We start from the raw sequence: 27,960 nt of genomic DNA on the forward strand, positions 1-27,960 counted from the left end.
GTAAAAGTCCAGAAGAGGTTGTCACCAACTGGAAAGATCTTAAAGATGTTATGATCAGGAAGTATGTGACTACACTTCCCACGCAAGAAACCAGAAGAAAATACCCAAGGAGATTTTCAAATGGTGTGTCCAAAGAGGCAAAGAAAGTTGTGCCACAACAAGGCCATAGGAGCTTGATTTATCAAGACCAGATTCGGCCAAGCCAGATGCCCACGGTTTTATATGATAAATACCAACCTTATGAGGTCCCAAAGTCCATGGAGAAGAACCTTTTCAGCCCAGACACATTGGCTAGACACAAAGAAAAATCAGACAAACCAATTCTTCAAGGAAAGGCCAAGGTAAGTCCTATACTTGATAAATTTGTTTATAACTCATCTCCCACTAGTATGAGTCACTTGTCTTTGTCCAAGAATGTTAAGACAGGTCCTGAGGTCCAGAAAGACACGAACTCAACATCCTTGTTGGAATCAAAAGCTGTCCATGACTTAAGGAATAAAGAGATTCCAAGCCCAAAGAAAGAAGAGACAACAAGCCAATGTAAGTCTTCTAACTCTGAAAATTTAAAAGATCAGACATGTTATAGATGTCATAAAAGAGGACACTTTGCTGTAGTTTGTCCAAGTAAACAAGTATTGACTGAGACATCACTAGAAAAGAAAACAGATTTATCTATAAAGAGTGATAGTTTTATTCAATCTGATTTATTAGCTCAAAATTCTTGTATGATGCACTTGTCTTTGTCAAAGGGTAATGTAACAGGAACTAAGGAGCAAGAATTTAAAGAAGAAGAACCACCAGGCGTGACTCTTGAGATGGACCAGAAGATTGTTCAAGAGACAATGCAGTCCATATTGCTTAAAGAAGCAAAACCAAAACAATGCCAAGGTAAGGCTTTAGAATCTCAAAAGAGAATGAAAGCTGACTTGCTCTATTTTGGTGCAGATTATACAGTTTCGAGGTCGAAACCTTGTCAAGAGGGAGGGGATGATGTGGTCATCAGATCAGCAACTGAACCGGAGGTCAACCCAAAGCCCTACTCAACCAGCCAAGGCGCAAACCAGGACATACGTGCACGGAAAATGCCATATCTTACAAACCAGGAGGGTTTAAATCACGAGGCTAATTTTTATGGATTCTACACTCAAGAAGGAGTCCAGGCCAATTGGAATTGGGCCAAAATATTCACGGAGCAAGACGTTATGAATTTTACAACTCAGAGGTTTCTCAGCCTGTCCATCTGCGAGTATCCGACTTTAGAAGGAGATTTAAGCCCAAGTAAGGAGCGGCCTGAAGCAAATCCCGTCATCAAATTCAAGAGCATTCTTTCAGCTTTCCAGAAAGCCAAAGCTCAGGAAAAATGGACACGGAAATCAGAAGATATGTTCAATTTGCCAGAACCGGTCAAACCAGTGCTACACTCGCCTCAATTGGAAGCTAACCGGTTCAATCAGCTTCAAACCAGAAATTGGCGACCAGGAGATCATTTCAACCAATCAGGAGGTATTCCAGAAGTCCTTAGCTGCACCAGAACCCAGGAGATCAGTCGGTTCAATGGAGAATCACTTAAATCAAACCGGAGCTATTTATGGAAAGATTGGACAATCTTTCGGTTTGATCCATTCCAAGCAATTCCAATCCAACCAGGAGAACCAGACGACGTCCAGACTAAACCAAGACATCCAGGAGACATTATACAGGAGCCAGAAGAGTTCTACAACTTCATCCCATGCACCAGCCCACATAGGAATAAGAAGATCCCCATTATCACCAAACTGCCTTATTTGGAGTCTCTTGCATTCAAACTCCAACAGCTCTTTTTCTACCAAGGCAAGGACGAGATCAGCATCTATCAAGCATTCAAGAAGGTCCCAAGAAAGCTCTCTTATCCCCTTAAACCGTCCAGGTTCAAGAAGAATCAAGTTTCTCACTTGGAGCCAAAATCCCATAAAAGGCTCCAACGGCTAGTTTCCGATTTTGTTAGTTTGCTTGATTTGTTTCCTTTCTTTTCTTATTATGAACGTTAGAATTAGTTTCCAGAGCATTATATAAGCTCTTAGATAGTCATTGTAAAGAGACACCCTTAATCACCAAGTTAATAGAAAGTTTATTCAGTTTTATCAAAGTTGTTCTTTGTATAAAATATCGGTCTTTAGGATTCAAAGAGAGATTCTTTGTTGTCTTATTGATTTCGTGAGTCTAGTTTGTTTGTGCAAATCAAACAAGCTCAGTACACATATTGAGAGAGTCAATCACTTCGATCCATCATTCCATCAGATTGAGAGATTCAATCAAACCTTCCTCCGCAAATCCACTTCAAGCCATCATTTGATCAAGCTTAGAGTGATACACATCCAGCAGCCTGATTCCATCCTATCCTTTGTTTATTTATCTTGTTTTATTATCATTATCATCATCATCTCATTTGTTTTCATATTTGTTTCTGTTTGCATTATAAAACTCTAAAAACTCATAAAAATTGGTTCTCTTTGTTTTCAGGTTTAAACCTTGGTTCCACCATTTTTACCAATTCGTGGGTTACCCCCCCTGTGCCTACAACACGAGCTGACGAAAACTTCCGATGGAGTTTCGTTTCAGACAAGAAAACCATTCGAGCGCGACTCCTTTGAAGTTTTCGACGAAGAGGAGGCAGTAGCCAGCGTCTCGTTCGCGTTCCTTGAGCTTGTACCTTCCCATCGCGATCTGGAAAGACTGCATATGCGCCTTCGGGTCGGTGGTGCCATCATAGACGGGAATTTTGATCTTCCCAGGATCTGAGATGTTAGTTTCCGTGATCCGGGCACTGAACAGAGTTTTCCGCGCTTCCTCGAGAAGTCTGTCGATTTCTGGTGCAGCGCTTGTCGCGTGGTGAATCTGTGACTTTACCGCCTTGACTTCTGTCGCAGTTTTTGCGATGTACTCGCGGAGATCATGGATCTCATCAGGATTTCTAGCAGCCTTGCGAGCCTGTTGGCGTTGGCTGCGGTGGATCCGAGCTTGATTCTCGGCCAGTTCTTCCTGCTCTACCCAATAGAGGTTTTCTTCTTCCTCTGTCATGGGCTTTTCGAATGACGGATCCTGCCGAGCGGACTGGCTTCGCGTTCTTCTCGGATGGACGTCGGCACCTCCGTCCGAGTGATCGGAATGGTCGCTTATGTCCAGATCGATCCGCTCGATATTGCCTCCTTCGTTGCTCCCGGCGGGAGGTGGAAGATTCTCTGCGGTCAGTTGTGCACCTGGCGGGACTGTTTCGTCAGGGTTCTGACCTGAAGAATCCTTGTCTGCCTGTGTGGCCCGATCGCTCGGAGTCTCGAAATCGAGTCTTCTGCCGCTGCGGGCTCTTGTGGCCCCGCGCGGATTTTTACGCTTGGCCTTTGCCGTTAAGGTTTCCACCTGGTTTGCGAGAGAGGCCACGAGCTTTCCTTGTTCATTCGACTTTTTCTGAGCGAAGGCGAACATTTCTTTCTTCTGGTCCAGTATCACGGCGTTTGTAGTGACCATGGATACGTTTCCAGCTGGAGTTCTGTCAGCGTTGGCATTGACGGAAGTCCCGTCGTGCGTTTTCTTGTCTTTGCAGCGTCGATCGTCATACCTGACTGAGCGTGCCCGGTTGCGTGAGAGATAGATCCGTACCCCCTCCTTCTAGCGCTAAACTGTGGGAACTGGAATTGACACCATCGAGATTTGTTAATCGGAGGAAAGCCAAGCTAATCTAGCCTTCCCTGAAGGTCCCGGTTATCTGCTGGGCCACGCACAACACAATCAATATGAAATAGTCAAAAGTAATAATCATAAAAGAGGGAAAAGAGAACAAAGAGGTCTTATTTCTGAATGCGCGTTTGAGCGTGAACAACAGGTAAGATCCTAGTCCAGAGAGCTGTCGGTACGTTCACTAGTCTAGCCACCTAAGTTCTAACCTAGTCGAGTCGCAGCTCGATAGTAAAAACGAAAAAATGCCTAAATTGCTCTAAGTATTAAGTTTGCTCTCAGAAAGCTCCCTCTTGCTCCTCGCCTTAAGCCCTCCTTATATACTCTCTCTAGGTCGGTTTGCACCTTTTCCTGAGCCGGATTCGTCGCGAGATGGGCTTTTCCATTTTTCGTCACCCTTCATGATTTTCTTCGGAAACTTGACATATATCTTTTCCTGCGAAATAAAAAATAGACCGTCATATCAGTCTTGGGCTCAATCCTGTTCTAAAATCGTAAGTGGGCCGTTTAGCTGCAGTTCAGGCCCCTTTTGGGCCTTTTTGGGGCTTAGATGTTTTTACGATTTTTCCTAGAAAACAGCCGTTGGTTTTTCCAAAAGGATTCCAATTTCCCGTATAGTTAAGGCAACTGGTGTTCAAGCTAACCATAGCTGTTTTATACAGCAGGCAGAAATCCGTTTCGACGACCAAGTTTTTATAACTTTTCCCGAAGTCTTTCTTTGATAATCCTAAGTGAGACGAGACATGGATATTGTGTCCAAGGGCCCGAGGATTGTGTTACAGGAACTTAGACGAGGATGCACGGTTTTGGCGCGGGTCGTCCTCGCCCATGGGCGAGGTGACGTCGGTGTGGGTCGTTCTCGCCCATGGGCGAGGTGACCTCGGCGCGGATCGTCCTCGCCCATGGGCGAGGTGACCTCGGTGTGGGTCGTGGGCAAGGTGACCCGTGTTGAGACGGTCCTCGCCCTAGGGCGAGGTGGTCGGTCTTGCTTACGATTGAGACCTCATCCAGACTGATACTCTTCTCGACGTTCTTCGGTTCGCATCCGCGAAAAACTGTCTTTTACTTGATTAACCGTTTTCTGGAATATCTAATTTTCAATGATCGATCGAGAATTGGTTTTCCGGGAACTTTCAGGCATTGATTCCGTCGTGACCGGTTTTGACCCCAACAATATCTTTACTCTTCCTCTCCACTTGAAAATTGTGTATCCTTATCTATTTACTCGTCTTTTCTGCAACAGTAATATCAGGAAGTTCTAATCATTTAAAAAAATAACAAATTAAAAAAAAGAGCAAAAATCTATTCTATTAAAATAGCAACATGACCTATTGATATAGGTGTGGTCTAACTATTTTAATACAATTATTAAAATCTCTTTTTAATCATTTAACAAAAATATTATACAAAAAAAAACACAAATATGTTTAAAAATCATAAATATAAAAATTAAATTTCTAAAAAAATGTAAAATAAAAAATAGACCCGCTCTTTTAAAGGCGGGTCAAAATCTAGTTCTTAATTAAAATCTTTTAAGAAATTGTCTACAAATTTAAGGGACAAGTGTCATTCTATTAGGGAAAATAAATCCTTTATATGGTTTTAAAAAATGAAATATAAATGAATGATTATATTACTAATACTTTTATTTTATTATATTTTAGAAACTTTGATGGATTCTAACCGATGAAAGTGTATGACGAGTCTAACACAGTTCACTGTTACATTTGCAATGGATTGTTCTCAGTTGGTGAAAATTGTTTCGGAATCAGAAAAATGGTTAACCTTTGGAAGTTACTTAAAAGACATAAAAGTTTTCAAGAGAAATTTCAACAGCTCAGAGCTCATTCATATACTACGGACGCATAATTCAAACGCAGACAGTCTTGCACACAGTGCAAGGAAGCAACTGTCTTTTGGTAGCCATATAGATGTGGAGCTACTATTTTAGATCCGCAGAGTCTACACTATTCCGTTTATGTTGCTGACAAAAAAAAAAGATGGAAGTTCTCTATGCAGTTATGATTTATGAGCCACATAAAGAAAGCCTCTTTTTCTTATCCGCAGAGTCTACACTATTCCGTTAATATCTGTAAGCTTTGTGATCCTTGTGACATGAATTATGGTTAATTCCGGTTTAGAGATTTTATGTGTGTATTTTGGTTTAGTAGAAATAAACCGGTTCACAAACCGTTTACGTACGCCTTTTTGCTATTTTGAGATATTAATAAGAAGTCATCTTTATCTTCTTCCTCAAGTCTCTTTTCTCTATCACCACCTTCATTGCACGAATCCAACATCTTCGAGATGATATATCTTCCCTTTTAGATTATCTTCTAAACCTGTGTTCACCTCATCTTCGATCCTTTGTGGATTATCTTCTAGACCTATGTTCACCTCGTCTTCGATCCTTTATCTATCAACCCATTTTCCTGTTCAATGGAAAGAGCATCGTCGAAATAAAACCACATGGGTATTCTACCAAGATTTCATTGAGGTCGGGGACAGATCTGCTCATTTTGTGGATCACATTCCATTCAATAATTATTTGAGGATCGAAAGACAAGCTGTTGTATTACACATGAGACTGATCAAAATGCTTCATTTGTGTGGCATCGTTGGAAGATCAAGTAGAAGATGATGCAAGATGATACTCTCTGTTCTAATGTGAGGTTAATAAACGCTGTGGTTCTGATAGGCCTTGGAAGCATTGTGTGAGGCAGAGACTAAAGAATAAATAAGGAAAAGGAGCTTCAGTGTCTGGAAGTGCAGTGTTTGAGGAAGAGATAGCTGATGATGCGGAGGGAGCTGAATAGACAGAGCCGGTCTTGGAGGGAAGCCAATGAAGCTGGTGCTTCCGGCCACCAAATATTATCACTCTAACCGGCCACATCTGGACATAACGTTCTTAGTATCTCAGCGGTTTGTCTAGTGTTGTTAGTGTTTCAGGTTGCGGGTTCGAGGGACATCAGCCACATTTTTTTAATTGGCTTCTAGCCACATAATAATTAGGACTGGCTCTGTGAATAGAGACGCGGGAAAGTTAGTTTGAATGTGGGGGCCAGTTGTTTATGCCGTTATACAATTTTTTTAGGCAGTTAGGCCAGCTTGCTAGTATAAATAAGATGAATCAAGTACTGTTGAGGGTGGGGTTTTTATCGAGTGGATAGAAAAAGATTAGAGTGTAACTCCAGTCTTAGGCTCTACTACGAGATTTGTTTGTAAAGAGAAGGTATACAGTACTCGTATTCAAATTTCATATACAAACACAATTTGATTCCTATCATTTGGTGCAGTGAGCTAAGTCGATCATCGATCGAAGATGGCAAGGCAAGGACAATCGGAGCTACGATGCGAAGATCCAGAGCAGCGGATGAACTCAACGATACAGTGGCGAGACTCGATGAACAAGTCAAGTACATCCGTAAACGCTACACAATAAGGTTTACAAAACAATATAAACTATTTTATTTTAGGACCAAACTATTTTATCTTAAACAATAACAAATTATACTCTCCTTTTCGGTGTCCCAAAAAAAGAATATACTTTTTGCTTTTCTATTTTCTGCGTAGTATTAACTAAACTAATTTTTATTATATTATAAACAATTTTCATACACATTGTCATGTAATCGAATCGGAAGATGCATACAACATGTTAAAATTTTATCTCACAAGAATCTTCTAACTCTTTTACCCAAAAAAATATGTCTGACGTCTCAGCTGCCTGATAATTTAAAGTATAATTAGCTGATAAATGCTAACTGCAGTTGCTTTTAAAAAAATGCTTTTTTACAACAAATAATAATAATAATGCTAATTGCAGTAAATTACTAAAAATAAATAAGAGTGAATTAAAGTTACATAAGGCTGAACGATAATAACTTTGAAAAACAATTGCTAGGCAGCTATTAGGGCGCGAGTAAGTGAACACACTTACAATATCAAGTAGGACAAAACAAGTAGTGAAATAAGAGAAAAATGATCAATGAACGAAACAGAGGAATCAAAGAAAGTGAGAAATCAGAGAAGCAATAATCAATCAAGAAAACAAGAAAGCAAGCAAATAAGTTAATCAAAAAACACAAGCAAAAAAGTAAACAAAAGAAGCAAAGAATTAAGCAAGAAAACAGGTCAAGCATGCAAGAATCGGTGAAGGAAGCAATGAAACGAAACAAATAATTACAGAAGAACAAATGCATGAATGCGATGTATAGATGAACGTAGGCATGAATCCACGAATGCAAATAATGTGTTTCAGGCAGTTTGATATGCGAAATAAGCATATACATTATGTTAGATTAATCAAAAGAATAGATGAACAATTATGAGGAAACAATAATGTACAACACAACGTCCTTCATGAATGGTTAAGTGATGAAGCGATACCTTATATACTTATTTCTTCGTAATTGAAAGAACACACGTAATTCTTCCAATTTTCTGGCATCCAAATTAGTTCTGCAACAGCTAAGAAAGTAAGCATGAATCTCCAACCGCTAGTTAGTAATAGTCACAAGTTAGGTATCAAAGATGGACTACATGCAAACATGTCTAATGAAAAATATTTGGCAAATACGTACTTGAAAAAGGAACTTGTTTCATGGTGTCAGAGACTCGGTTGCTAGTAAATGGCAGGATCTAACCCTCTTGTATAATTAGCACGGACATATAAAAGAATTTAGATACAAACGAGATCAGCATGAAGAAATAACAAAAACAGAATGATCATCACAAAAGGGATGATCCATGTGGAAGCGATGTTCATTAACGAGACTTTCCTTAGTGATCAAGAGTCTCCATCTATACCCTCCATCTATGCTATTTTCAAACAGTAACCGAGAACTATATAAAGATATGGTTAGTTCTGAGTAAGAAAGTTAAAGCAGTCCAGTAGGTAAGATAACCAAGTAAACAAAGGAAGCAAGTACGAAAATGATAAAAGCAGGAAGCTAGTAAGGAATCAAGTATTTAGGAAATCAATGAACAAAGAAGCAGTAAGAAAGTAAACAACGAGTAAATACAGCAAGAAACCAGTAAATCAAGTAACAAAGTAAATACAGCAAGGAACCACGAAATCAAAGAAAAACAAGGAAGGAAGCAAAAAAGGAACACAATAAAGCAAGGAATCAAGAAACAAATAAGAAAGAAAACAAGCACGCAGGGAACTAAGGAACAGTTGAAACAAAGCAAAGAGAGATAATAACGAAGAAAAGAAATAAAAATAAAAATAAAAATAACAAAGAAAGTAAGAAAGCATACCAGTAAAGAATCAAGAAAGCAATATGTCCGAATGCACACATGTATGCACACATGTATGTATGTGTGAATGAAAATTTAAGTGATTGAGAAGAACCTATATATAACATTCTCTGAGATACATCACATCAGACTATGGAATCTGTTGCTGCAGAGGAAACAGAGAGAACATCAAACTATACAAGCAAAATCAAAAGACCAAAAGAAAATGATTGAACATACTTACAAAGTTTGGTAGGATTACTCTGTAGTTCCCTGGCCTTAATGATGTCTAGAAAGCTTCATTCGTGATTATATCTGTAGGCAAAAACAACAGAAAAGAATAGAAGATAACAGTGAACACAACTACCTGGAGAAAACAAGAGATTTAAAACTTAGGAAACTAGAAGATGCAGTTCTAGAGGTTGTCTTCCATAGTGCTTCACATAAGCGATTAGAAAACATATGAAGGCATACAACTTTCAGTATTATTTCAAAACAATCGTAATCGAGCCCTAGTCATTTTTTATTGATTACCTTTTCCATAAGTTTGTGCCTTTCTCTGTAACCGTTTATGCCTTTTTTCTCCAGACTATGGACTGCTGTTCTTAAAGGACCTGACAATATGAGAGATACATCAACGAATACTAAATACTGATTGAACTCAACAAGATGAAAACTTACTAGTGGTTTGCAGAGGCTTAAGGCGGAGTTCCAAGCCACCATAGTCTAAGAGACAGGTTTTGAATGTTAGGCCATATACCATATTTGATTGGTATAGTAACTTGGACATTAAGACCTGTAAAGTGTACATTCAGTTTTGATTCAGGGGTGGAGTATCTGTAAATCAGTTTTTCTTTTTAACTTAACCAAAAGATACATGATAGTAATCAGTTCTAAGTAGAGCATGTATATGTTGAATGACTGATATAAATAACTTAATTACCTGTTAAGGACAAAAGGTGCAAACCTGCCACAACTGGGTTTTTATTTTTCCATGTTGTTAACTCGACAGAAGGATTTGATTTAGAAACAAGAAGATGACACGGTATCGTGGTTGTATCTTAGCCATATTTGAGCTCCACTTGCGATGGACCTGAAATAGACAAAACGAAATCTTAGAGATACGATGATGTATATGTGGATCAGACTTGAGAACATGCCAAAAGCTCGAAATTTATAACTATAAAATCAAAAGCAGAAGAAAAGATTGAAGACAGATACATGGGACACAGACTTAACTTCAAGAAACTTGAAGATGTTATCTCACAGACATTTAGAGCTCCACTGGTGATGGATCTGCCAATAAGCATATACATTATGTGATTTTGATATTGAGAACACATCAAAAGCTTACAATACAAAATCATCTCAAAGATCAACTCCACATGCAGTGAACTTATCTTCAAATTCAGGGCTAATGCCAAATGGGATCACGACAACTACTGTGAAGTGAACTGATTGTCGCTCTTGACCTGAAATGCATTACAAAAACATATACATCTCTTTAACATTTGTCTGGCGTCATTCGATTGCTCCAATAATACATATATTTATTCAAAACGTTCTTATGACCGGAATACCTGATCTGATCTTACTTATTTTCACTAAAACTGTTAGATTAATCAAAAGAATAGGTGATCATTAATGAGGAAACAATACAAGTACAACACAACGTCTTTCACGAATGGTTAAGTGATACCTTTTTTTTTTTTTTTTTTTTGAAACACTGTTAAGTGATACCTTTTATAATTATTTTCTTTGTAATTAACTCAACACGTAGTTCGTCAAATATTCTGCCATCCAAACTAGTTTTGTTGGAGATTCTTATACTGAACTTGTTCTGCAAAACCTAAGCAAGAAAGCAACTTCTAGTTCATAATAGGCACAAGCACGCACATCTGACAACAAAAATATTTGACAAAGAGTTGCTTGTATGAGACATTCATGAAAAAGATGAACCTGTTTCATGGTGCCAGAGAACTCATAAGGTTCCTGGTTCAGTGACTGGTTGCATTGCAAGTAAATGTCTGATCTCAGACCCTGAAAAATTAAAACAGTCAGAATGAAATATTTAGATACAAACAAGATCAGAATGAAGCAGTAACAAAAACATAATGATCATAGGCCTTAACAAAAGAGAATGATCCATGTGGAGGCATTGTTGATGAACTAGGACTTTAGTTTCCTGGATAGACGCTAGAGAGTCTCCACCTGTACAACATTCAAATAGTAACCGAAAAGTATCTAAAGATATTAAGCAAAGAAAGTTAAACAAGCCCAGAAGGTAAGGAAGTTAAATAAGCGATGAAGAAACTAAGAAAATGATAAAATAATCATTAAGCTAGGAAGGAATCAAGTATTTAAGAAAGCAAAGAAGAAAAGGAAGCAAGTAATAAAGTAAACAACTCAATGCAGCAAGTAAGCGGGAAATCAAAGAAACAAGAAAGCAAGCAAGGAATAAATAAGAAAGAAGACAACATGCAGAGAATCAAGGAACAAGCGAAAAAAAGTAAGCAACAAATCAAGAAAGCAAATAATTAAGGGAGCTAGTAACTAACGAACCAAAGAAAGAAAATAACGAAGAAAAAGCAAACCAGTAAAGAATCAAAAAAGCAAGTTATGTAATAAATAGTAAATTAAATTTATTGGATGATGATTCTTAAAAATCATGTTAGACAGCTAGTAGTGTGCGAGTAAGTGAGCACACTAACAAAGTCAAGTAGCAAATAATCAATGAACTAAACAGAAATATCAAAGAAACAGAGAATAAAAACTGAACTCAATAAGTCAGAGAAACAGACAATGCACTAAACAGAAGAACCAAAAGACAAAGAAGCAAGCAAGTAAAGCATCTAAGGGAGTAATCAAGGAAGCAAGAAAACAAGTTGAGAAAAAAGCAAGCAATGAAGTAAACAGAATAAGCAAGTAAGCATTAATGGATAGGTGGTCTTATATGCATGAAGAATCCATGATGTATGAGGTTACCATCGATAAAGGAAGGCCCTGTTTCTTTTTCTTGCTCCTGTTTTCAGAGTAACATACTGAGCGCTAATAAGATGACATATTTCATCACTGCTTCCACGACTGGATCTTTCTTTTGCCATGTTCTAACCTCAAGCTTCACACGTCTGACATCCCCAGCTGAGTAATAAAGCCTTCTAAAGTGATGCCATACCTAAAGCATCAAAAACAAATTATAAATTGTTATGGAGTTTCCAAAGGTAACGTCTCACATAGAGAACGAAATTTGCATGTGCTGAAGAAATAGTGAGAATGTATTTCATTCTACAAAGCATATCAAAAAGAGCAAAGACAACATATCTGGCATAAAGATTAATCTTTAGAAACTAGAACACGACACTCCAAAGGCTGTTTCTCAGAAATTTTTAGAGCTCCATACATAACGGTCTATTGGAAGTACGACATTATGTACGTGTTTCTGATTTGAGAACGTAACAAAAGCTTAAATTTTAATGCATTATATAATTCCACTGGCGAGTGACCTGCATTGCTGCACATAAAGAGCTTAAAATTTTCAGTATAACTTCAAAAGTCCCAGTTATTTTCTATTGATTTTATCTGTTTAATGTAAAATTTTCCGGAGCTATGGACTGAAGTGCTTAAAGGTACCAACTGAAAGTTATGGGTTCGGATAGACATGATATCATCTATTGCAGAATATATAATGAGAATGTAATTTCAGACTACTAAGCATATTAAAAATAAGAAAGAAAATAAACCTGGCAAACGGATTAAACAAAAGACTAGAGCTATTGATTTCAGTTCTTAGTGGTGCACTAACATTGCCAATGGTTTGCAGATAGTTAGTGCGGGGTTCCAAGCCAGTTTTCTCAAAAAGTTCTCGCTCTCTGTCACCAGCTTAATCCGAGTAGCCAATCTATAAATTGTTCAAAACAAGTATATTCAAACCAAAAGAATTCTCGGCTAACATGTTATATTAAGGTGCTAATCAGCAAAAATGTCATTGCCCAGTTCTCATCACTGCTGCCACAAGTGAATCTTGATATTTCCATTTCCTTACCTCAAGCTCCACATGTCTGACCGTCTCCAGCCGAGTAATATAGCCTTCTAAAGTGATGTCATACCTAAAGCATCAGAAGTAAATTATAAATTTGATAATTGTATTAGTTTTCAAAGGTAATGTGCAGAAGAAATACTGAGAATGTAATTTCTGGCAGAAGTAGGATTAAGCTGTAGAAACTAGTAGACGATGTCTCTCGGAAATTTTAGAGCTCCATTTGCGATGCACTTGATATCAACAGAACGGTCTCTGAAAAGTACTACATTATATGCATGATTCTGATTTGAGAACATAACAAAATCTTAATTTTACTACTGCATGAGAAAGGAGGAGAATGCAACTTGAAACTACAAGAGAAAAATCAAATGACTAAGCATAATAAAAGTAGGGAAGACACATACCTGACAGAATGTTACTTCATGAACAAAAATCTTAGCCATTTGTGATGGACCTTAAATACGCAAAATAATGTCTGAGAGATATGACATTGCATATGTTGAGTAGATAGAAAATGGAAAACTGGATGACGCAAAGAAACTCTTTGATGCCTTTAACAGAAATAGGGGATGCTATTCACCTGAATCTGTTTTGTTTTCCTCTGAGGCTTCATTCAACTGAGTAAACTTAAAGACGGTCGTAAATCCCTTCCGCCACTTCGAAACACTTACAGGAAGAGCATTTCCTAATTATAAATCTAACGGGAGACCAGAAAAGGAGATTGTTCAAAATATAAGAGCAAAACAAACGACAAACAATAATAAAAATTAGGGAACAATCAGAAACAAATTTATACCTGACATACGGATTTGATTCAGAAATAAGAAGATGTCAGGCTAGTTGTTTTCTCGTAGCCATTTAGAGCTTTTGCGATGGGACTCAAAGGAATTCCAGAGATTGTCTCACACACATTTTAGAGCTCCGATTGCTATAATTCTGCAAATAAGCGTATAAAGTATGTACTTCTGATTTGAGAACACATCAAAAACTTACAATACAAAATCATCGTCAAAGAGCTACTCCACAGGCAGCGAACTTATCTGAAAGTGAACAGACTCTCGCCTTTGACCTGCAATGCACATTCCCCAAACATATACATCAATTTAACCTTTATCTGGCTTCATTCGATTGCTCCAACGATACATATATTATCTAAAACGTATTAAGGCTGAGCTTATCTGATCTAAAGATTAATCAAAACAATAGAGGATCAGTAATGAGGAAACAATAAAGGAATACCTCAACACGTAATTCTTCCATTTCTGCCATCCGAACTACTTTTGGTTGAAGATTCATATCCTGAACTTGTTCTGCAAAATCTAAGGAAGTAAGCATGAATCTCTGACTTCCATTTCATAACATGCACAAGATAACACATCACATCTGACGAAAAATATTTGTCAAAGAGTTGCTGGTATGAGTCATACATAAAAAAGACGACAGATGGTATGAGACATGCATGAAAAAGATGGACCTGTTTCATGGTAGCAGAGAGAGTAAACGCCTGATCTCAGACCCTGAATAATTAAAACAGTCAAATAAAATATTTAGATACAAACGAGATCAGAATGAAGAAGTAACGGAAAAAGAATGATCATCATAGGCCTTCACAAAAGAGATGATCCATGTGGAGGCATTGTTGATGAACTAGTACTTTAGTTTCCTTGATAGACGCTCAAGAGTCTCCACCTGTGCTACTCTCAACGAGTAACCGAGAAGTATCTAAATATATTAAGCTAGAGGGTTAGTTCAAAGTAAGGAAATAAAGAAGTTAAAAAGGTCTAGTAGGTAAGGAAGGTAAGTAAGAAAATGATAAAAGTAGCATGAAGCTAAGAAAAACAAGGAAGCAAGCAAGAAATAAATAAAATTAGAAAGAAACACAAGCACGCAGAGAATCAAGGAATGAAGCAAAGAAGTTAGCAACAAATCAAGAAAGCAAGTAATTAAGAGAGCTAGCAACTAACAAAGCAGGCAAGAAAACGAACCAGTAAAGAATTAAGAAAGCAAGTAATTAAGGACAAAATTAATAAATAAATGAACTAAAACTAATGTAATATAGATCTTGCAATAAATATATTGGTCAATGATGATTTTAAAGAACAGCTAGTTAGCGTGCGAGTAAGTGAGAACACTTACAAAATCAAGTAGCAAATAATCAATGAACTAAACAGAAAAAAAAACTGAACTCAACAGAGAAATCTGAGAAGCGAGCAATTAGGTAACACAGGAAGGAAGCAAGAAAACAAGTTGAGAGAAAAAAAAACAAGCAAGGAAGTAAGCAAAGGAAGCAAGTAAACAGGTTACGCATGTAAGCAACGAAGTGATGAAGGAAGAAATGGACAAAGAATATATTATATATGCAAGGATGCCTATGCATTTATAGGGATTGTATGCCTGAACGCAAGCATGTAAGCAATAGATATTAACGAATAGGTGGTCTTATATGCATGAGTCCATGATGCATGAAGTTATGTTGACTCCAAACTTTAAGAGCAAAAAAGAATATAAAGAAGACGACATTCTAAAGGTTGTCTCTCAGTCATGTTTAAAGGTCCCTGAACGGTACGGAATTATAGACGTGTTTCTGATTTTAGAACATAACAAAAGTTTAAATTTTACTAATGCAGAAGAAAAGAGGAGAATACAACTTGAAACTACAAGATAAAATCACACGACTAAGAATAGTAGAAACAGGGAAGACACATACCTTACCAAAATCATTTGCGATGAACCTTAAACAGGCAAAGAGACTCTGTTTTGTTTTTCTCTCAGGCTTCCTTCAACCCGCTTCTTCAGAAAACGTTCAATAGGAAGTGCAAAACAGCGTCGAGTTCTTGACACTTACAGGAAGAGCATTCAGCCACTTCTATAAACTTGCAGGAAAAGCATTTTCCACAAAATGGAGAATGTAACTTCGAACTATAAGAGCAAAATTAAACGACAAACAATAATAAAAAATAGGAACGTTCAGAAACTCCACAGAAGGATTTGATTCAGAAACAAGAAGATGACATAGAGGTTTTTCTTAGCAATTTGTGAGCTCCATCTGAGAGATACTATAATGTAGAGGCTTAGCGCAAATACATGGGACTCACTGAAATTTCAAGAAACCTGAAGATAAAATTCCAGAGATTTATTCCAGACACTTTAGAGCTCCCTTTTCGATGGACCTGAAATAGACAAAACGTGTACACTATACAGTATGTTGTTTTCTAGGTTTGATCGAATTATATAGTTATCTCCTTCATGAGTGGCTAAGTGGTAGCTTATAAACTTATCTTCAATATAACTGAGTAAACACGTAATGTTTCCCATTTTTCGGCCATCCCAACTAGTTGTGCAAAAGCAAAGCAAGTTAGAATGAATCTCTGAATTCTAGTTCGAAATACTCACAAGTTATGCGTCAAAGATGAACTAGATGAAAACACGTCTGAAGATCAAACTATAGAAGCAAAAACAAAAGAATAAGCAGAAGAAAAGGATTGAAGGGAACATACCTGGGCTTAATTACTCAAAAGTTCCATGAATTATTACTAGAAGCTTCGTTTTGTGGTCGTATCTTCCTTGGTAAGAATAAATAAAAGAAAATCACTAAGAAGGATTAAAACTTACAGAACTGTAAGATGAGGTTGTCTCTCATGCATTGTATAATTCCACTGGCGAGTGACCTGCATTGCTGCACATATATAAGCGATTTGAGAACACAGAAAATGCTTAAAATTTTCAGTATAACTTCAAAAGCCTCAGTCATTATCTATTGATTTTATCTGTTTAATTTAAATTATTCCAAAGCTATGGACTGCAAACAATTTCAAAGTTATGAGTTCGGATAGACAATGATATCTGCTACTGCAGAATATATAATGAGAATGTATTTCAGATTACTGAACATATTAAAATAAGAAAGAAAACATATGATTAAACTTCAGAAACTAGAAGATGACACTCTATAGGTTGTCTCTCAGACATTTTAGACTTGAAACTAACAAAACGGTGTATGTGTTTCTGATTTGAGAACACAACAAACTTGCAGTTTACTATATAATTTCTAAAACTATTGAAACCAACCTACCTTGCAAATTTCAAAATCTTTCATGTTCTTCCAAAAAATCTGTTCTTGCTCCAGTTCCTGGTTCTTCTCTGTGCTGTTTTTCAGCACTAGAAGGTAAAACAGAAAACATATGAATATACCCACGAAATAATATCTCGCAACAGAAGAAACCCCCCAAAATTCCAAATAGATTCTGAGTAAATAATTAATTTACCTTGTAAACTAAACCCAATATAGCATAAGTTTGCTGATCAAATAGATATACCAAAGGTTCATGCTATTCCGTGAACATCTTCAACAACAAACCATAGATACTGAACCCTGAACCCAATATAGCATACCTAATGATTGCTACATGTGCTGAAACTCAGAGGAATTTTAATTTTATGCTACTCTTGATAAGCACACATTATTGTTATGGAAGTTTAGGCAAATGAGATCACCATTACCACTACCTAAGACGAAAGAGAAAGCAGACACACACATCACTAAACTGAAATTTCACAATAAAAAGATCACTAAATTTGAAGTGAATTCTCACATTGGCAGTTTCAATAAACTATAAAATTGATTACTTTAAAAGAATCTTGATTTCTCCAACTAGTTTCTGAGTATGTTTCACTATCACATAGATTAACACGTGCTACTATATAAGAAGAAGAAAAAACCTACATATTAATATATGTTGCTTTCTCAGTGCTTTAAAAGTTAACGGAGGGCAAGATGGATTACTTACATAGCAATCGGAAGATGCATCTTCAGCTTCTTTACATAGTGGCGTTAAGATAAGTGGGTAGTTTATTCTATCAATGCACAATAAAATCACCACAAAAGCCTGAATTATTTTAAAGATTTAGTAGGCATAAACAGCGTTTTGAACTGCTTTGTTATATGCTTCAAACAAAATTACTTTCAAACGTGCTATTATTAAAGGCATAAACAAAAGAAAATATTGAGCATAAATACCTAGAGGTTTTCTCTCATACATTGTAGAATTCTATTTGCGACTGACCTCCACATAAGCGATTAGAGAACATATAAAAGGCTGAAAACTTTCAATATTATTCTCTGTAACCGAAGACTAGAGCTATTGACTTCAGTTCTTAATGATGCACTAACATGCACAAAAAGGACTCATTAATTTAAGGTATATAAAATATTTGACTAGATAAAAATTTACCAGTGGGTTGCAGATATTTGGTGTGGTGTTCCAAGCCAGTGCTCTCCAACAGTTCTCGCTCTCTGTCACCAGCTTAGTCTGAGTGGTCAATCTATAAATTGTTCAAACAAGTATAAACAATAAATTAAATACTTAAAATCGTCAATTCAGCTTTGGAGTATATTTCCTTAACAACCAAAGAATTCTCTGCTAACATGTTATAAAAAGGTGCTAATCAGCAAAACGGTCATTGCTCAGTTTTCATGTCTGACGTCTCCAGCCGAGTAATATAGCCTTCTAAAGTGATGTCATACCTAAAGCATCAGAAGTAAATTAAAACTTTGATTCACATAGAGAACAGAAGAAATATTGAGAATGTAATTTCATTAAACAAAGTCTATTTAAAAGAGGAAGGCAACATATCTGGCAGAAGGATTAAAAGCTGCAGAAACTAGGCGACACTCTAAAGGCTGTCTCTCAGAAATTTTCAGAGCTCCATTTGCGATGGACTTGACATCAACGGAAGAACGGTCTCTGAAAGGTGCTACATTATGTACATGTTTCTGATTTGAGAACATAACAATATCTTAATTTTACTACTGCAGGAGAAAGAAGGAGAATGCAACTGACAGAATAGGGAAAAGTCAAACGACTAAGCATAATAAGAATAGGGAAGACACATAACTGACAGAATGTTGAACTTCATGAACGAGAATCTTAGCCATTTGTGATAGACCTTAAATAAGCAAAACAATGTATGAGAGATACGACATTGCATATGTTGAGTAGACAAGAAAATGGGAAACTGGATGACACAGAGAGACTCCGTGATGCCTTTAACAAACATAGGGGATGCTATTCACCTGAATCTGTTTTGTTTTCCTCTGAAGCTTCTTTCAACTGAGCAATGTTAAAAATGGGGTCACTGCGTTGAGCATCGTGCTGATGGCCGTAAAGCCTTTTCCTCACTTCGAAACACTTAATGGAAGAGCATTTTCTAATTATAAATCTAACAGGAGACCAAAAAAGGAGATTCTTCAAAGAAAAATCAAACGACAAACAATAATAAAAAAGAAGGGAACATTCAGAAACATTATTATACCTGAAAGAAGGATTTGATTCAGAAACAAGAAGATGACACTCTAGAGGTTTTCTCTTAGCCCAACATTTGCGATGGACCTGAAATAGGCAAAACGGTGTCTGAAAGATACTCAGTATAGTGGCTAAGTGCAAATACATGAGACTCAATGAAACTAAAAGAAACTTGAAAATGTAATTCCAGATGTTATCTCAGAGACATTTTAGAGCTCCATTCGCAATGATTCTGCAAATAAGCGCATACAGTATGTGCTTCTGATCTGAGAACACATCAAAAGCTTACAAATCGTAATCAAGCCCTTTTCTACAGATTAGTTTCTTGCTTCCGGGATTTAAGGCGCAAATGCTACATCATACTGACATTAAAAGAAATGAACTGAGGTATAGTGAGATAAATTCTTATACCTGACAGAATGATTTATTCAGAAACAAGAAGATGACACTCTAGAAGTTTTCTATTAAATTGGCAACTTTGCGTGAAGAGTTGTATTTTCAAAGGAAGTCCATCTACCTTATAGAATTTGGTTTCTAAATTTCATGATAGCTTCACATGATTGCATGGGTTATTAACGTAATACTCTATAAGAAGAAAATATGAGGTTGTCTAAACAGAAGAAATCACTAAGAAGAGTTAAGGATTAAAACTTACAAAATGTTACGAGGCTGGCTGTCTCTCATGCATTGTATAATTCCACTGGCGAGTCACCTGCATTGCTGCACATAAAGAGCTTAAAATTTTCAGTATAACTTCAAAAGCCCCAGTTATTTTCTATTGATTTTATCTGTTTAATGTAAATTTTCCCGGAGCTATGGACTGAAGTGCTTAAATTTATGGGTTCGGATAGACATGATATCATCTATTGCAGAATATATAATGAGAATGTAATTTCAGACTACTAAGCATATTAAAACAGGAAAGAAAACAACCCTGGCAAACAGATTAAACCAAAGGCTAGAGCTATTCATTTCAGTTCTTAGTGGTGCATTAACATGCGCAAAAGGAATCACTAATTTAAGGTATATTAAATATTGACTAGATAAGAACTTACCAATGCAGCTGACCAAAAAAAAAAAGAAGATTTACCAATGGTTTGCAGATATTTAGTGCGGGGTTCCAAGCCAGTGCTCTCCAACAGTTCTCGCTCTCTGTCACCAGCTTAGTCTGAGTGGCCAATCTATAAATTGTTGAAACAAGTATAAACAATAAATACTTAAAATCGTCAATTCAGCTTTGGAGTATATTTCCTTAACAACCAAAGGTGGTAAACAATAAAGATGTTGCTACATGTCAAAGAGTTCATAATCCCAATTTTGTTTTGGCAAAGATGAACTACATACATGCAAACACGTGTGATGAAGAAGTACTTGTCAAAGAATATTGTCCAATTGACCGATATGAATAACTTAATTACCTCGGAAACTGTACCCAAATGGATAGACATCAAAGGTTTTTACAATCCTTTTGCATCCTTCTATCTTTTTTATATGTTATTTCTGCATTAGATGGAATTAGATGCAGAAACATAGGAACTCAGAAGTGTAAAATCACAATCAGAACAACTCCACAGACAGTAAACGTATCTTCAAGTAAAGTCTCATAAATCTCAAAAGTCTGATAATATTTGGACTGCACATTCTCCAATAGAGACACACTTATTAACTCTTAACCTTTGTCTGGTTTTAACTCGATTGCTCCAACTGGATACTTATTCAAAGACGTGATACGATAGTTATACCTGATCTGATCTGCTAGTTTTCCACTTTTACATGTCAGATTAATCGAAAGAATATATGATCAGTAAAGAGAAAACGATGCAAGTACAACACAGTGTCTTTCATGTGATGAAAATGCTACCAATCGCAACTAGTTATGCAAAAGCTAAGAAGAATCATGAATCTCTATGACTTCTAGTTCGTAATAGTGACAAGTTATGCGTCAAAGGTGAAAAAAACGCAAACACGTCTAATAAAAAGTATTCGTGAACTTGTTTGAAGATCAAACTATAGAAGAAAAATAACATACTTGGGCTTGATTACTCAATAGTTCCGTGAATGATTACTATAAGCTTCGCTTGTGATCAAACTCTGTATCTTCCTTCCTACAAAAAAAAAAAGAAGAAGCATGATCCATGGATTCATATATTCGATTGAAGAAACGATCGATAAAATTGCGATTATGTTCTGAAAACTTAAGACAAAAGACAGATCGAAAAACAAAAAAAATGGATTCAAAATAAGAAGCCACAAAACGAAGCGAAGATTTCTAGATGCGTTCTTCGTGATCAACACTGTAGGCGCTTTCGTACAAACCAAAAAAAAAAAAAAAAAACTTACGGAAACAACAATTGATGAACAAAATAATTTAATCATATCCGCGTAGGTAACAGTCAGTGAGAAACAAGTAGAAGACTGTACCTGATTTTTTACAATGATCGGAGTCTGCATCCTCCTCGGGCCATGGGCAAATCTTTCGCAGAAGAGATAGGGGAGGAAGACGGAGAACACAAATCGAAACGAAGATCCTCTTTCAAACGGCTAATTATCTAGCGATTTCATTTAGTTCCCTTAATTTGAAATTTATATCTTTTCAAAAGCCGATGGGCCAAGACAAAAGGCCCATTTCGTAAACCTCAGAATTTTGAATCTCAAAAATAAAAGTAAATTTAAAATTATTCCCTTTCACCTGAAATTAATGTCGCCGACCTAAACACCTAAACGGCTAAACATAAAAAAAAATGAAAATGAAATCTTTTTTTTCAACATTTTTATTAAAAAGCCCATGGGCTAATATTGATACAAATGGATCAAAGCTAAACTCTTACAAAATTACCCCAAATTAAATCCAACATTACAAGATTAGAGATAAGAATGTCTTTAAAAGAGGAGAGAGAAACTACAAAGCTTATATTAATAAAATTCGTTCTTTAAAACCAAAAGAAAGGAGACTTCTTTATGTAACAAACCAGAAAAAATAAGAAATTAGTGACAAACAGAAAAAGGAAACTTTGCAACAAAATTAAAAAAAAAAAAGCAATGATGCGCTTATATATATCTCATTATTTGTTTTGTTTCTTTTGCATATAGTTTAACATTATTTTTATAAGTTGGGACCCTTCAATAGACATGAAGTCAATGAACTACAAATAAAACTCATTCGAATTTCCCTTATTAGAAACTAGCTTATCGAGGAACCAAACAAAAAAATCACTATCAAATCTATGGGGCATACTATATTGAAAGGGGCCTGCCCACGCTGCCGATATCTAACAAAACAGTTGCATGTGTTTTTGGCCTTTTGTGTTTTATGCAACAATAAGCTTTGATTTGATGCAATTCAGAAATAACTCAAATATGTCATCTTCATAAATACTTCTATAGCGCTGTTTTTTCTTTTGAAAAAAGGGTTACTTCTATGGCGTTGTTCCTTTTCTTTCTGAACAATAGCGTTGTTCATATATATGTTTGGTAGTAACCATTCAACGCAAAGACATTCGATCAACGTACCAACCTATACATCTATACTATTAAAGCATGATCATATTGTCTTTTTTACTTTAGCTGCCATTTTCTTTATTAACACTGCATGTTTCATTAAGGGCAATCAAGTAATATTAATAACACATCTATATTGGGTCATTTTTTCGGATCCAGCCCACATCAGATCTCTCTTGGGCCATTTGGGCCGATTAAGAAATCAGATTCAATTCTCACTTTTTTTTTCCTTTGGGCCATTGAGTCCAAGTTCAAGTTTTTTTTATCAACTATTTTTAATTATTTATTTTTTCTTAATATAATTTAAGCATTCATAAAAAAATTGAATCTTTTCATTGAAAAGTATAAATCTTTATTAAAAGTATATAATTTTTTAATTAAAATATTAACCACATAATAAAATTAATTTATCAGAGTTATACCAACTTAATACATTAAAGAAATAAAGTTTAATTTTTTAAACATAAATAGTCATTTAAAATGAAATACGATAAATAAAAATAAAAAGTTTAAGTCCTTTATAAAATAAAACACAAATATATGAAAATTTGACATTTACTAAATATTGTCAATTGAAAAAATAAAATAATAAAATAATAAACCCGCGTTTTGAAAGCGCGGGTCAAAATCTAGTTATCTTTTAATGCATAAAAGCATGATTGGAATGTCTTTCAAATTACTAATTTACCAAACTCAATCCATTTTGAATAACATTTTAGTGGATAAAAATTAAAGTGTTACGGCACATTATCCTTATAGAGTTGACCAAAAGCAGCAATTTGTTATATAACTAGATAATAATAGTTGGAAGTGGTGAATTCATAAAGTTTACATCTCATCCTTTCTTTTGACTTTCTTAACAAGTATCAAGTATGTCCAAATCATTGAAAGTTGGCTCAAGATTGACCCTACATTATGTTTTAAGAGAACTAGTTTGTCGAAAACCTCACTTATCGTTAATTGCTCATTTGGTTTCTTGCCTGTTGTCAAAGAAACTATCAAAATCGTTCTTTAATATAAATTTAACCTTTAACAAAAGAAGATAAACAATCTATGTTGGTTTGAATTATCAATTACAGTAAATATTTTTGTTTATGAACTTACGTTATAAAAAATGTTCCCCTTATGCACATAGTTATCATGGAATAAAAAGAATAATTCATGACAACAATAACTGTAATTAGAAAGTAGCATCAATAATAAATCACAATACTAAAAGGCCAATATGCTGAGTCTCTAGGCTGCCACGTCACCAAAAATAATCAGCCAATCAGGATATTTCGTTTGGACATGTCAAACAGGCTTAAGTCGTTTCTGGGCTTCACGTTTTCATTTAATTTGGAGTGGGCTGGGCTTCGTCTGCATCGTCTTTAGCCTCTCTTTTTTTTTAATTTTGCGTGATCACAATACTAAAAGCAGCATTTCCTCAAAATCTATGCTGCCACGTCATCAAAAATAATTAGCCAATCACAACATTTTTTTTTTTTTTTGGGTCTCAATTGTTGGACTTGGATGTGTGGATTTATTAAACCATATTCTGTGTTTTCATTTTAGGCCTATCTCTAAATATAATGCATTGAGGCCCGGAATTGCATGTCGTCATCTAGGTCATATCTTCATCTTACGGCCACCGCTTTTTCCGAGATGAAAGTCGATGATAACGCCATGGACGTTACAACGTTTCATCTTGCTCTTCTTTACTTCCTGTTAATTCGTGATTTCCCCACTCCTCAGCATTCAATCCGACTCCTTCTCTTCCCGTACCTACTCACTAGAGCTTCGGGTATAAATACTTCCTCATCCAGACATGAGCATCACAGCTTCGACGAGAACCAGAAGATCTCTCTGTTCAAGTTCCGGTTATTACAATGGCGAATTCCCAAGTCCTTCTTGCTGATTTGAAAGCAGGACGCTGCTCCAACGTTGCGGAGGTCCAGTGGGAAGCCAGAAATGTGAGGAGAGGAGGTGAATTGACGAGTGTTGACATGCTCTTTGTCGATGAGAATGTAAGCCTCTTTTCATAGATATGATTTCAGACAAGAACATATATATATTTGGTGTGGTAGTCTTATCATTGTTCGTTCTTTATGATCAGAGTTCAAGGAAAGGTTTGCTTGTGTCCTACCCGCATTCAGCTTTTACCAACGTAATGCGGTGAACAAGGTTAAATTTCAAGTGTGATTAGTTTGTATTGATCTTTTCCTCATTTAAAATGAACTCCGTGACTGTATTAAAAAGCAGAAAGAAGCAGCTTTATAAAGGTTCTTAGTACGTATACTAGAATAAGGGTGGATAGGAGAAATAAGATTGGAGAATTTTAGTTGATTTTCAGACTTAATTTTGTTTGGATGTTGCTTTTAAATGACCAAACCAGAGACCTAAGACATGTATGTATGCCATCATGATGCCCTGATTGTGCTACGACCCAAAAGTTTTCATTTGTTTTTTGTTAGTTAAACACGTGAAAGCTAAATGTTAATAAGTTTGATTTAGAGTTGTAAACAAAATTCAAAGTTATAATATTCCATATAGTTGTATAGGCTATTGACTTTTAAATATTCCCTCGGTTACAGCATTGAAGACGTTCACCCAAACGGTGGAATCAAGAAATTCAAATCTTCTGTCTACTCCAACGTAAGCTTCGTCCAATCATTTTACTCTTTCTTCCAATTATTTTACTCTCAAGTCAATCATGACAGTATCGAGTTGTAGCGTGCACTGAGTCTCCTAATATACTTATATCTCTCTTATACTTTTCAGTTTATATTTTCCTTTCGTCTAAATCAAAACTGGTTCCCCAATCCAATCGTTCTCAAAGTCATGTCGCTCATACAACAAGGTGAGATGGATTTGTCTGCAAATCGGTTTGGAAGGTTACGAGAAGTAGCTCGAGGTCATCTTTCAAGACTCCAAGGGATTTGGTCTCTGTGCTCTGATCAAGTTGCAGTTGGACAAAAAACTCACTCTTGCTGCATGTGTGATCGTGCTCTGAGTCCAGTTTCTTTGTCTACCCCCACAAAGTCATCATCAAGACTTCTTCATCTTCACATCTGAGTGAGAGCGGGAGCAAGGCTGCAGACCCAGACCCAGTTGGGACATCACCAGAGCCTACAACTAAGAAGCCAATGAGGTGTACCAATCGTGAGTAGACGTTAGAGTGGCTCTCAATTATCGTTCAGTCCAGCTGTCATCTATCATATTTTCATAGTTTATGCTTCCAGTTTAATAATTGTAAGGCTTATTAGGTCTCTGTCTATGCAAATATTTGGGCTTTGATATTTTAAAATTAAACACTTATACACCTAAGTGAGTCAATAACATAATATTTTCCAGCTTCTTATTTCTCTTCCAAACACACTCCATCGAAGATAAATTGACTCTACAGGAAATAGCTTTCCCCGACATACAACGTTTTTTAAAACTTCGGGGATATAAACATAAGAACGTAGCTGGGTGGATGTCGTCCACCTGGGTGTGAACCCAAAGTTGACCTTCAGTTCGTCAAAAGCTTTTAAGTTTTAACACAAGAAAAATTCCAGAAAATGTTTTGAGTGTTTTGAGTGTTTTTCAGTTTTGCCAATTTTGTTGATCAGACGTAACAACGACCTCATACAATGCTGTGACACCGATTAGCAGCCCAAACATGTCACTTAATTAGCCACTTGGCATCTTATTAAAGAGTCGAATTTAAATATATGGATGCCCAAAACTACATTTCTAAACGGAAAACAATACGGCAATATAAGCACTGCGATTAAACTATGTTTGGCACACTTTGACTCTAAAGAACGATTGTCCAATTACCACCATCCACAGATATAATAAACTGAAAAGCTATTAATAAATAACAAAACAATTTAATACATCGTAACAGTAAACTAAATGGAATAATCTGGAAAAAGAAGTCCAAGTCTTAATTTACAATATACATTACAAACTAAAATAAAATAAAAAATGCAACACAATAAACATGAATTCAATATTATTTTGAAGACAAAGTATTTAACCAATATGTCCACAATGAATCCTTAACATATTCTCACATCTATGACATGGACAAAACATGTAAGGATTGTTACTACTTTAAAAGGAGAAAAAATTTGTTATCTTCATTCAAACACATGCATTTACATGTTTTTCTTTTGGAACATCAATTTTACTTTATGCTTTAAGATCAACTATATTTACTTTGGTGCAACTATCACCTATTTATTCTATTTTTATTGAATCGATTAGTGAAAATCACTTATGCTATTCATTTTTGACCTAAACAACTTCAAAACAAAATAATTCACTACAATTATTAAGGACTATCAATTTGATACAAAAAAAATTAAAATTATTAGAAAACAAGACATACGAACCCGGCGCGTAGCGCCGGAATACCACTAGTATTCATAATATGAACAATTAAAATAGCTACCACATGACATCTGTCACGGTAAAGATTTAAAGTTTTCATTGTTCAAAAAGTAATTTGGTGAGATACATAATTATGGATTATCTGGTAAAGTACTAGAAAAGCAAACAAAGTTCAGCGAATATAAAAATTGATAAGTTTCAATTATTTATATAATTTATAAGCAAATTATTTTAACTGTCGTCTTTTTCAGGTTTCATGTTTAAAAATGATAATCATGTCATAGTGGTTTCCACTGAATGATGAGTCACTTTGTTGGTCCAGGCAAGTGTTCGAATCTTTCCGGTGCAAATTTTCTAGTTTCTTATGTGGCTTTGATTCTCTAATTCCCACATAAAGTAACTGAGCTTATCTGTTGATGGTGGCCGGTCCATATGAGCAGGACTAGTCGGGCTTCGACTTGGACACCTCTCTTATTTAATAAAAAAAGTTTCAAAATGATTTCACATTAGTTATCAAACTTATTCAGTAAAAAGGAAAACATATACACTATATTGAGTCATTCAAGGGTGGATCATGTTATTTTTGTCTGTATCCTTCATCTGCTTCACTCGTTGAGGTAGTAGTGTGTAACTAAATCTTCCACATGAGTTTTCGCAGTATCCGGTTGAGAGAGAACGTTATGCCATATAAATAGTTGAAAGTCTTTTATCTTCCACTTTCATTTCTTGATCAGTTAGCAAAGAACCGGGAGGATACACGAAGGAGTCATAGCCATGAGCATACATCTACTACAAACTGGCATGGTGAAC

At 35.9% G+C, this 27,960-nt stretch overlaps 1 protein-coding gene and 1 long non-coding RNA gene across 51 annotated transcripts; one reads left to right on the top strand and one right to left on the bottom strand.

The window, feature by feature from the left end:
* Nucleotides 1-1,973: 1,973 nt before the first annotated feature.
* Nucleotides 1,974-23,083, bottom strand: LOC103853994. 50 transcript variants are annotated; one of them, XM_033284407.1, is made up of 20 exons: nt 20,709-23,082; nt 20,381-20,471; nt 18,414-20,010; nt 17,061-18,310; nt 15,701-16,664; nt 14,643-14,710; nt 14,416-14,505; nt 14,228-14,298; nt 13,785-14,057; nt 13,569-13,685; nt 13,393-13,442; nt 13,128-13,240; nt 12,992-13,055; nt 12,752-12,847; nt 10,909-12,460; nt 9,893-10,798; nt 9,631-9,745; nt 9,484-9,563; nt 8,098-9,264; nt 1,974-7,139 (listed from the first exon to the last, which is right to left on the bottom strand). In XM_033284407.1, exon 20 carries the CDS (start codon nt 3,499-3,501, stop codon nt 2,554-2,556), a length of 948 nt encoding a protein of 315 aa, XP_033140298.1. In that variant the 5' UTR covers nt 3,502-7,139; nt 8,098-9,264; nt 9,484-9,563; nt 9,631-9,745; nt 9,893-10,798; nt 10,909-12,460; nt 12,752-12,847; nt 12,992-13,055; nt 13,128-13,240; nt 13,393-13,442; nt 13,569-13,685; nt 13,785-14,057; nt 14,228-14,298; nt 14,416-14,505; nt 14,643-14,710; nt 15,701-16,664; nt 17,061-18,310; nt 18,414-20,010; nt 20,381-20,471; nt 20,709-23,082; the 3' UTR covers nt 1,974-2,553. The 50 variants fall into 50 exon arrangements, 44 of the variants coding, with proteins under 44 accessions (XP_033140298.1, XP_033140295.1, XP_033140279.1 ...); XM_033284404.1 differs by having other exon boundaries at nt 14,463-14,505; nt 15,696-16,664; XM_033284388.1 differs by having other exon boundaries at nt 14,228-16,664; nt 20,709-20,790; nt 21,320-21,395; nt 21,712-23,082.
* Nucleotides 23,084-23,246: 163 nt separating this feature from the next.
* LOC117132175 lies at nt 23,247-27,960 on the top strand. The gene is made up of 2 exons (XR_004455704.1): nt 23,247-24,794; nt 24,884-27,960. It is a non-coding gene; the product is annotated as an uncharacterized LOC117132175 (long non-coding RNA).

Source organism: Brassica rapa, chromosome A02, assembly GCF_000309985.2.
Source record: "Brassica rapa cultivar Chiifu-401-42 chromosome A02, CAAS_Brap_v3.01, whole genome shotgun sequence".
NCBI classification, from domain to species: Eukaryota; Viridiplantae; Streptophyta; class Magnoliopsida; order Brassicales; family Brassicaceae; genus Brassica; species Brassica rapa.

Coding starts and splice junctions, on each gene's coding strand:
- LOC103853994 (XM_033284415.1), bottom strand. CDS start 3,501: ATGGTCACTACAAACGCCGTGATACTGGACCAGAAGAAAGAAATGTTC.